This window comes from Gavialis gangeticus, unplaced genomic scaffold (genome assembly GCF_001723915.1).
Source record: "Gavialis gangeticus isolate Ggan-Ray unplaced genomic scaffold, GavGan_comp1, whole genome shotgun sequence".
Classification (NCBI taxonomy): Eukaryota; Metazoa; Chordata; order Crocodylia; family Gavialidae; genus Gavialis; species Gavialis gangeticus.
The window spans coordinates 37,722,434-37,733,117 of record NW_017729004.1 but is presented as its reverse complement, the minus strand read 5'-3'; the positions used below and the strand labels follow the sequence as shown (position 1 = coordinate 37,733,117).

At 38.3% G+C, this 10,684-nt stretch overlaps 1 protein-coding gene across 1 annotated transcript in view; it reads right to left on the bottom strand.

The window, feature by feature from the left end:
* Window positions 1–633: 633 nt before the first annotated feature.
* Window positions 634–10,684, bottom strand: part of MASTL (microtubule associated serine/threonine kinase like) — a 30,504-nt gene continuing 20,453 nt past the window's right edge. The window contains exons 9-12 of the mRNA XM_019508244.1: window positions 10,010–10,148; window positions 6,136–6,249; window positions 5,949–6,050; window positions 634–1,929 (exon numbers count right to left, since the gene is read on the bottom strand). Of these exons, the coding sequence (XP_019363789.1) occupies window positions 1,772–1,929; window positions 5,949–6,050; window positions 6,136–6,249; window positions 10,010–10,148 (513 nt within the window). The 3' untranslated portion in view covers window positions 634–1,771. The remainder of the gene's footprint in view (window positions 1,930–5,948; window positions 6,051–6,135; window positions 6,250–10,009; window positions 10,149–10,684) is intronic.

Here is a 10,684-nt window from a genome sequence, read left to right as displayed (position 1 = left end):
GCTTTAGAATACCAAGGTGCCATTTTATGTGAAGAAATAGGAGCTCAGTAACTTTCATACAAAGGACTAAGACCACTTTTAGGGCTGCTGCTTCCCTGGAAGCAGCACTTCCAAAATTTCCTGATGAGGGCTATGGGGCCACAGCTGTAGGTTACTGTGGTCCTCTCCTAGGATCTAACTGACAGAGGGGGGAGAAAAAATGTATTTGAGATTCAACCCCTCTGCTTTCTTTTCCCTCCTTCCCCATCAGGTATCACAAGGCAAATAATAAAATTTTTTTTTTCTAGCCTCTTCACACTATAACTGCAGTTTCTTTTCTGGCACAGAGGTCTGTAACAGGCTTCCTCTCTTACTTTGGGTGGCTGAACCAAGTGTGCTATTCCAGCTGGGGTTAGCCACCTAAGCATTTGGGCATGTTTACATTGAATTCCCTTTAAGTCATGGGCCAGACTTGTGGGGAAACAGTCATCAATCCACTTACTTTGCATAAAATACAATTCTAGCAATATCCTGAAGAGCCACATGACCAGGAGTGCTGAGTTTCTGGCAGGTAGCAAAGGATGGAACTAGTGCATGTCATAAGCAGTATTTTTTAAATAGCAGACATCAAGGCTAGAAACTAAAGTGTAAACATTAAAAGGAGGATATGTTTTTGTTTGTTTAATATAGATTTCCCACTTGTAGGGAAAAGAAGCAGTTTCAACAAAAGTAGACATTTAGCAGTTAGGGACAATAAGAAATATAACAGTAATCTCCACACTTTAACATGAAATCAACATATTGTTTTAATATATTGGAAAAAATATAGGGCTTATCCCTCATTAAAGTGTTTAATAATGAAAGCCCTAATTGAAATTCAAGTTTTACTGAATCTAATTTATGGTGAAGCTGTCATATTAATCAGTTTGAAAAATAGACTTTAATACATAGCATCTTCATTTTCAGCAAATCCTGTTTTGATTGGCAAACAATTTTTTATGGCACTACATGACATAGGAAAGAGGCCAAATACATGCACTTAGACTTTTCTATTAAAACAAATAATTGTTAAAATACACATGGTTTAATCCATCCTGCAACAACACATTCAGAATCTTTTCAGCATGACAATTTAAACAGCTTCCACAAGTTTTTATTCCCTGGCCCATTTAAGCTAGGAAAAGTGATACTGATAGTAAAAGTTTACTAAAGTTTCTAACACCAGTAACTCAGCAGCTGAACAGTCAACGTAAGTGACTTAACATTGTTAAAACATCTAAAAATTTCATCCTGTTTAAGGACTAGCACCAAGGAATTAGGTGTTTTGACACCGCACTGAGAGAAACTTTGATTTCTCTATGCATCTTGAAACTGGTCCAACATCACCAATCCCAAATGTGACTACTAATCTATTTAGCCACAATGGATAAATCAAATTTAAACAATTAAGCTATATTTATGCCCCCCCCCACTCTGCTCTATTTCATTGCAGAATAACCCACCACAAATTGAAAGTATTCCTCAGCAGCAGAAATGCCATGTGTGAAAGTGCCATTAACTTTACAAACATAATATTCAGACTTCTAAGGTGCAGTAAGCAGGATAAATAAAGTCATTTGGAGCTAATGACCTTTCTATACAGTAGTTTAGTTCTATAATAATGGACACAACAATTTAGAAGTAGACAGATTTTTTTTCTTAAAAGTACACTTGATAAGAAAACCAAAGCCAACCTACTGTTAAATGGGAAGAGAGAAGTGTGCAGAACCATGGACAGAGTTTCATTTTCTTCTTATAAGCTAAATCCAGACACAGTTAGGTGCTGAGCATTATTCCTAGCTTCAAAGTAAGAAGTGTCTGTTTCATCATCTGGTTGAGGTATGAAAGGCATCGCTTGATTCTGCAGATTATCCCAGTCTACTCCTGCAAAAAGGGGGTGACGTTTCAGCTCTGAAATAAAATATAGAGATGCATTAGGAGCATCTTCTAGTCATCCAGCCACCTCACTCACCTGCCAGTTGTCAGTAGTTTTGCTTAAGTGCATTGCCTTGGGAATAAGTGTCTTTATTAATAAGCATGCACTTACTGGCATAATATAAATGTTTCTCCTTAACATGATATTATCAGTGCCATGCTATTAGCAGCTCCCAAACTGACTAGCCCAGCCCTTTGATGGGTCCATCTCTATGTCTACGTGGTTAACAGGAGCACAGTTACATTATAAAATAGATAGTGGAGCTGAAAGATGCTATGCGCTTGAGCAGAGTATGCATCTAACCAATATGAATTTAACTGATGACTTATGATGTAATCAATAGGCAAGATATTGGGAGTGGCATCATGTTATGCAATTAAACCAATTACGCTGCAGACATTAAAAAACAGAAACCAAAAAAAACTGCTCTTTACCGGAAGCAGCAGTGCATTACTTCAGTTTGGCTCTGCAGCATCTATAAAGATTGGGCACTTCAGGAGGACTTTTTGGCACTTTTAGCTAAAGCCGATTCAAACAGTTACTCAATAAAAGCACCAGAAGAGCTCTGCTAAAGCACCCATTCTTTACAGATGTCAGATGAGCTGGGTTGAAGTAATGCACTGTTCTAGGCATGTGCAAGACTTGGCACAGGAATGCACCAAGTTTAAAGTGCCAGTTTTTGCGGTTGTTTTATGTCTGCAAGCACCCTTACATACTAACTTGACATTTATGCAGGTGTTGTACACTTTACTTTTTTGGACATTTATGTAAGCCCAAACTGGAAACAGCCTGCTAGAGTGTCAACAGCTTCCCGTGAGGTCAGAGTATTGCCATGCAAACTAACCCCACAAGTTAGGTAAGAGTTATAACTACAACAGAGATGCTGGATGGTTGTATTAAATATGATGCAATGACTATCACACAATATGTAATTCCTTTCCTATTATAGATCGCCTGTATAAGCAAACTAACCCTACTTCAAAATCTGGTTTGGTCAAGAAACTGTAAATGGGCTCCTTTTTCCTAGCTGCTGCAGGCAGGAAAACTGAGTCATTCCCAGAAGAGGATGGCTGTGCTGCTTTAGACCCAAATTGCAAAATGCAAATTTCCATGGAGGGTTCAAACGTGCGCTTAGCTCAGCAGAGGCCTTCTAAAGAGCAGTGTCCACAGGCTAGTACAGAGGTCTACTAACTGAAATGGGAATGAGAAGGGAGAAAAGGACAGTTGGACTTAAATTTCTATACTCCTTCTTCAGCAGAGGCTGCTGCTACAGAGCTGCAACAGTCAGGGGGGATAAAAATCAGCAATTAAAAAAAATAAAGTCAGATTTTTTTGGTTTAAATCCTTTTTTTTAAAACCTATATAAAGATTGTTTTAATTTATGATATGTTAAAGCTCAAAGATATCATCATGGAATAGAGATTATAACTTCTAATTATATATAATTTGAGACAATACATTCACGTAAATCTTTTTAGAAAAGTTTTATAAAAAAAGTCACAACAGGCTATGAACTATATTAGGGGCTCAATCTTGTAGGGTTCCCAGAGACTCCTCTATGGATTAGTAAAGATTAAAGAAAACCACTCTATCCAATAGGACTCAGTCTAAAAGATCACGTTAAGCATTTCTGTCATGCTTAGTTTCAGTTTTCAAACTCTGGATTTGTCTCCAGAGATAAAATCCTTGTTAACAGCAGTATATGGAGATGAGAGATAAAAGACCTGATTACCTACCCATCTGCCCTTTTGTCTGTGTGCAAGTTTGCGTACACAGAGTCAAACCCTTACCTCTCTCTAAAAGTACAAAGATTCAAGGAAGTTAAATGAATAACAGATAACAAACAACAAGAACGCACCTTTTGTAGAAAACAGTTATTAAAAGTCGAGGCTTCCTGACTAGTGATTTAAATCAATTTGATTTAAAGCAAATCCACCCTGCTGCAACTGTAAGCACTCTGACCAGACTGCGGGCTGACCCAAGGCACTGAAAAGGTCACCCAATACAAGCAATTAATGTTACATGTTTTCCAAAACCCATGGAACTTAAAATGCAGGAAGATTTATGGTAGGCACAATGTTAAAAAGGTGCTCTAAGCGAGAAGAGGAACTAGAAGATTTAGCATTTGTAAGTGTCCCTTTGCTTTTGTGTTAGACTACAAATTATGTTCCCAGACATGCGACTATTAACAGTGCATGCAATATGAGCAGGTTGAAAACTAACACCTTTATGTAATAAAAACTTGAGGGCTTTGCCTTACAGCTGGAAGTAAGAGAAATGCTTGGCTTTGTCTTTTAAAAAGGAACATGAATGCCTCTCAGAGAGAGCACTACTGGCAATAGTCACCGATTTAGATGCGTCAAGGAAAAACTTTGGACACTGGTTTTTTTGCCAGCTGTTGCCCTACCTCTAACCTCTCCTGTATGGAAATATCATTGAGGCAACCCCTGACAATCAAATTCCTTCTGTCCTGGATAGGCCAGGTTCTTTGGGAAGATGTGATATCTTATTAGACCAAGTGAGTAGTTGGAAAAATGTTCTTTGTGAGCTTTTGGGTGCAATCACCCTTCTTCAGGCATAGGGAGTCTTTGCTGTTCTGAGACCTCAGAGGAAAGAAAGAAGCTAGAAGTGTGACAGGATGTCAGTGAGAATGTAAATAGATAGAAATAAGGAAAACCAAAAGGTAGAGAAGGGAAGGGAGGTGGGGAAACAGAGGGGGCAAAAGCCAAAGGTAAGGAAGGGAGACTTTACTGTAGTAGTTATCAAAGGTAAAAAAGGCTGTCTGTGAAAAAGTAAATAGCTAGAAATTAGGAAGACAAAGGGTAGAAAAAGTGGGGAGGCAAAAGAGAAGTGTAAAAAGGCCAGGTCTGGCAAGTACCTGGTGAATCAGATGTCAGGCAGGTTGTAATGTGTCATAAATCTAATATCCTGGAGACTCTTAGTTACAATGGTAGAGGATCTCAGAACCAGGACGTAGACCAAAACACGCAAATATGGTCATATTTCAGTGGCCATTAAAGTAGCTAAAGAATTGTTACAATCAGTCAGATAGGATGAGAGGAAAGTAGAGCTGAAAGGGACCACGCAGGTCATCTAGCTCAGCCTCCTGCTCAAAGCAGGACCATCCTTGACTAATCCATCCCTTTTCATCATATTCAGACAATTGCAGGTAGCTCCTGGCATAGATTTATAGAATTTCACATTGGAAAGGACCAGAGTATCATTGCATCTGAGTTTGCATGCCAGGGACCATTACATTTCATCCAGTTCCTCCAATAATAAGGATAATAATAATAACTTGCATTTGAGGAAGCATCCTTCAGGAAGGCATCCAGCCTTCATCTGAACACATCAAAAGATGGGTAATTTGCCATTTTCCTTGGCTATTCAAATAGTTACCCTCAACTGTTGAAAAATGTGTGCTTTATCTTTTGACTTATTCTGGCTTCAACTTTCATTTCTTATTACAAGTAATTACACAGTAGCTCCACCTCCTCCTGGCAGAGTTCTCAAAGCCAAATGTTCCTCTGAGATTTTTCTCTCTCTTTGCAAGATCCATATAAGGCAGTTAAGTAGGGTGCGATTAAGAAATCATATGGGATACAAGGCCAGAAACATGCTAACAAGAGCTTAAGAAGTTTTTTTATTAGGGATGGGAAACCAGTTGGAAGCTAAGCATCTGAGGAAGTTAGACTGCACTTTGACAAGTCATATGACAAACATGTTAAACAATCATAGTAAACAGTGTGAACACAAAGCAAGGTCCAATTCAATATTTGCTTGCCTATTCAAACAGTGCAAAGCCTTGCCATCTTGTCAGTCTGGAGATTATACAGGTAACAGGTAATACCATGATGTGTGTTGTACTCTAGTTCCATATGCCAAGTCCCACAGACAATAAGTCAGGTTGTCAAAATGTTAGTGGGAACAGTAACATTTCCACATATTCAGTGTATTGCATGGAAAGCAAGAAACAAGTACAGTAAATACTAACCCTTTAGTCCAGCTCTCTTCGTAGTGTCAATAGTTAAAAGAATATCTATTGCATTTTGGGCATTCATGGATAACTTTTCTTCACCCTCAGGCCAAGGAATATCTACAAATAAAAAGAGATACAATTTGTCAGTAACTCAACTAATGCAGCAAACTCTTGAGTTCAGTTCTAATGGGAGATGAATTACCTCTTTTCAGAATATTTTGGAAGACTTGTTGTGGTGTTTCATCATTAAAGGGTGGAATTCCTGTTAAAAATTCAAACAAACAAACTCCAAGAGCCCACCAATCTACAGCAGAACCTAAATAAAGGAGAGAGCCAGGCAGTTAGCATAAAAGGAATGTTGCTTAAGCCGTATTTCAAACTATACTTTGAAGTCAATTACATCTGCAAAGTACATTGCCTAAAACTGGACCCGAGCAGAAATTGAAAAAAAAGGAAGTTCTGTAAAACTTCTTGGGAGGCTAGTATATTATGAAATATTCTGAGAATCTATTGAAGTAAGTAGGGGTTTCAAATAGTTTATCATCAAAGGGCTCTATATTAAAAAAGGCTGTATATTTCTCCATGTTAATGATCGCAACAATATTTACTGATAAATGATGGATGAGTGTACTGGAATAGCTCAGTTGCCAGGTCTTGCACAATATAGTTGGTGTACTGACAACAGTCTAGACTCACTCATGAGAGATGCTGTCTTGGGGCAAGAGAAAACTTGCAAAAGAACAATTTTTATGTCCTCTGCAATTCAAGATGTGCTCATTTTATTCCCAAACAAATGATCAATTACTCTACAAAACCCAAGATGTTGATATTTTCACTAGCCTAAGACATTGTTCTGCCAAAATATCAAAGACTCTACAAGCAGATTTCTGCTGACGAAGACAGTGGATTTAGTTTATTTTACTAGGGCAATGTGAAATTATTTAGGCTCCTCTCTCATTTGTTTCTAAATAGTTCATCCCCTCACACCCCAGCACACAGCTTCTACCAAACAAATGCAGTCAACCCACTTAAGCAAGCAAAGCAGACCAGGCACCACTAGCCAGCTGCATGCATTCTGTGGTTTTTGCATCTTCAAGCCATGCCCACTTCATTCTGTAAAGAACCCAGGATACACTTACTGCAAAAACTGGTTTGCACAGAAATCAAAGGTCGTCTTTTCCCTTAGTCTAACAAAAAAAGTAAACCCCAAATATTTGTACTACTTGTAAAAGCCTCTTTTTGTAGGTTGATCTTTAAGCTTTCCTAGATTTCTAAGCAGTTGTAGCTATAAATTAAACTAAACAGATGGGTGAAATTTAGTTTTCCCTACTCAATACAGCAGTAAGAGTGCCTCACCCAGCTAAGCATATTAAAGCAGTGAAATCCCATCCAACAAACATATTTGAATGTTTCAAAAAACCTTATGAACTTTAGTCAAAGTCTAATAAGATCACAACTCTAGTCAAAGTATTAAAGAAAAAGATTTCTGCAACTATTTATTCTTCAAGACCTGGACAAATATGAATTGTATCTTGGTGTTATCATATGACTTCCCAAAAGGTAAAAACTTCTGTATAGATAGCCAAACACAGGGTCTTGAACATCCTACCCTTCCTAGCCATGTAAGATATTAAAAGCTGATCTAGAGGATAAAAGGTTTTAATCCATCTATTTATTCTGAGTGGGCACATCTATGAGACACTACTGCATGGTAAAAAAAGTGTCACCATCTACACATGTGCAACATTTACTGCACACGGATGGTGTGTCAGCCCTCGCTTGGCTCTGCCAATCAGAGTGAAGGGCTGGGAGGCAGGCAGCTGCATGGGGCAGAGGACTGTTTCCCAAGCCCCGCCCCTGCCAAATGGGGCACAGGGTTTGGAGGCAACTGCTTCAGAGATGGGACAGCTCCCCCTGCAGCCCAGGCCTGACCCCTGTGTCCCCTGCCAGCCAGGGGCTGGCACCTGGGGGAACCTGGAGCTCCTGGCTGCTGTAGGGGAGCACATTAAGGCAGGAGTAGCCCTGCATAGCTGTGCTGTCAATGGGCGCATGTGTAGACGTGCTCTGTGTCTTATTTTACTGAGCATTTTTTTCCATCTACCCCCCTTTTACAGTTTCTGTATTTTGCCTCTCGTTAGCCAGAAAGCCTTGGAAAGTAATATGCGATGACTGTAGCTTCCAGTGACCTACAAACAGTACAACTGAAGCTTCTTAATAAGTTGGATCTCAAGAGATAATGCATTATTATCTGGTTCATTTATTGTATATGTAATTTTATATAGCAGTATCTTTACTGGAAAGTGTGATCTAGTTATACTTTGACTGCTCATAGTTTACTTGAACACTTTCTATAAAGTATTAGAGCAAACTCACCACAGGTCAGAATCCCTGTATATGAAAAAAATGAGTTAGGCATATTAAAATTACTACAGAAGCTAATTTATCAATGTAAGAGTCATAGTAAATTTTATCAATTTTGTTCATTGCTGGAGTAGCTTGTTCAGTTTGTTTCTGTGGAGCTTTCTGAGTCCCCTTAATCACATACACATAGGTTTTTCTAAGAGTTGACATAAATGTGCTTGCAGAAAGTTTGGAAAGGAACTAGAAATCTCTTAGCTGCGTTCCTTAATGCACCCTCTACCTCGAGACAGGATGGAGTTCATTAGTGACAGAGGCTTACAAGTGAGTTGAGGTCTACCGATGTTTGGGATAAAAGAACAATCCTTCTCAGATACGGGGTACTGGAAGGCTAACAATTTTACAGGTCAGTACCTTAAAGAAAATGCCAGTTTATTCCAAATTACAAAGCAGGCAAGTCACAGTAAATGGTAAGCAACTGAAGCTGCCCTTTGCCAATTTTAGAATGTAAAACAGGACATAAATCTGTTTTCCTATTAGAAATCCATAACAATCAGAACTTTTTAAAAAAAGAACATGTTCTATACATTTACGGTAACTTCAGCAATTGAGGTAACTGATTTTAAATTACGTGGAGGACAGCCACTTTATAAACAAGACCATTTCCGTGGGTCAAATCTGGGGGTGGGCCTAGTTCCATGAATATGAATTTTTACATCGACTTCAGTGAGGCCTGTCTTCATTTACTTTCTTTGTCTGGGTCTACCACATACATCCTGAGTAAGCCATTCTATACCTCAGTTTCTCCATTTTTAAATGCTGTTGATTATACCTGGCAGTAGAGATGCAGCGGTTTAATGTAAGGTATATCAAGATTCTTAGCTGGAAGGCTGTGTGGAAGTAGAAGTGCAAGGTGTAATGCTATATTATGATTAAGTAAATGATGGCTTTTCTATTTACGTTACAGTTAAGTTGTAAGACATTCTTTAACTTTTTCTTACTACATTTTAATACTTTTGTAAAATATAAAGTCCACTACTAACTAAACTGTTCAGTAGCAAATTAAAACAACTTTCAGATCAATTCAAAATTCTGTGACACTATACCCTGGATTTTTAATTTGTTAATTTGCAAGATTTGCAATTTGCCTCTCAATTTGTCTTTCACTTCAGTCTGACCCCATTATTACTGCCATTTAGTGAGTTTCTATTTTATTTCCTTTACAAAAATCTTCTAATCTGTTACCATTTTCTACCAAAACTAATTGTATTTACCACAGCCAGCCAGCCTGAATATGTAATGGGAATGCTCCATTAAGTCAGTGGTATTTCTTTTGAGCTCATAAATACCACAGATGAGTTCAATCGACTTAAATAAAGCAGCTTATTAAAAACGTGACTGTATATTCAACAGTGCTTTTTAATATCAATCCCAAAATAAAATTTTCAAAATAAATGGCTAAAGCCAAGAATAAGGGCAAATGTCAGTTATTTATACGTCTTTTAGGGCCTCAAGAGGAAGACAAGGGTTTAGAGGCTTAAACTCCCATTTATTTCAATGGCAACAGATGCCAGACACTGAAACCCCATTAGAGATGGTTTTGCATCTTTAGACCCCCTAAAGATCTTTAAAAAAATAAAAATTTGGTCTGAAGTGTCTACAGATTTGGCGTTCCAAATACTACCCACTTTCTTGCATTGCTAAAATGGTTTCCTTACCATGAGGCTTTGCTAACAGCAATTCAGGTGCCAGGTAGTCTGGAGTTCCCAAAATACGTTCACCTTCCATGGGGGCAGCCCCTCTTCTTACACTCTTTGGAGTCCTATATGGTGTATCAGCATCTCCTCCGTGAGGCGTCTTATGCCACATAATAAAAAGTTGCAAATGTCAAACACAGCCCATAGTGTACCCCTAGTAACAATACTGACTATGGCTACACTTACATCAAGCCTTTTGTTGCATGACTGTCTCAATCAAATCAAAGCCTAAAGGGATGAGCAATGTCCATTCCTTCATTTTAAAATTTTTCTTTGGCCTCCTGCTCTTTTGTCATAAAACCAGAGAAAATTATCTGAAAGAAATGCAAGACTAAATCTGCTTTTCTTACTGCCATTAAACTGTCTCCTTCAATTTTGCATCTTAAAAGTCATTTACCAAATGGATTGTTCAGATTCTAACCACTTGAGCAATAAAAACTCAATATCCAGCTTCCTGACTCAAGCAAGTGTGTGTATTCAATGATTTTTAGACTATAGTTACAGTTAAATTATCACCACCAGATTCCCTATATCCTGCATACCAGCCTGAGTTTATAAACAAAGCTTTTCCTATTTAAACCGCCAGCCCCACTGACTTAAGTCTGGAAGTCAAGCAGGATTCTTTCTGGCTTGCAT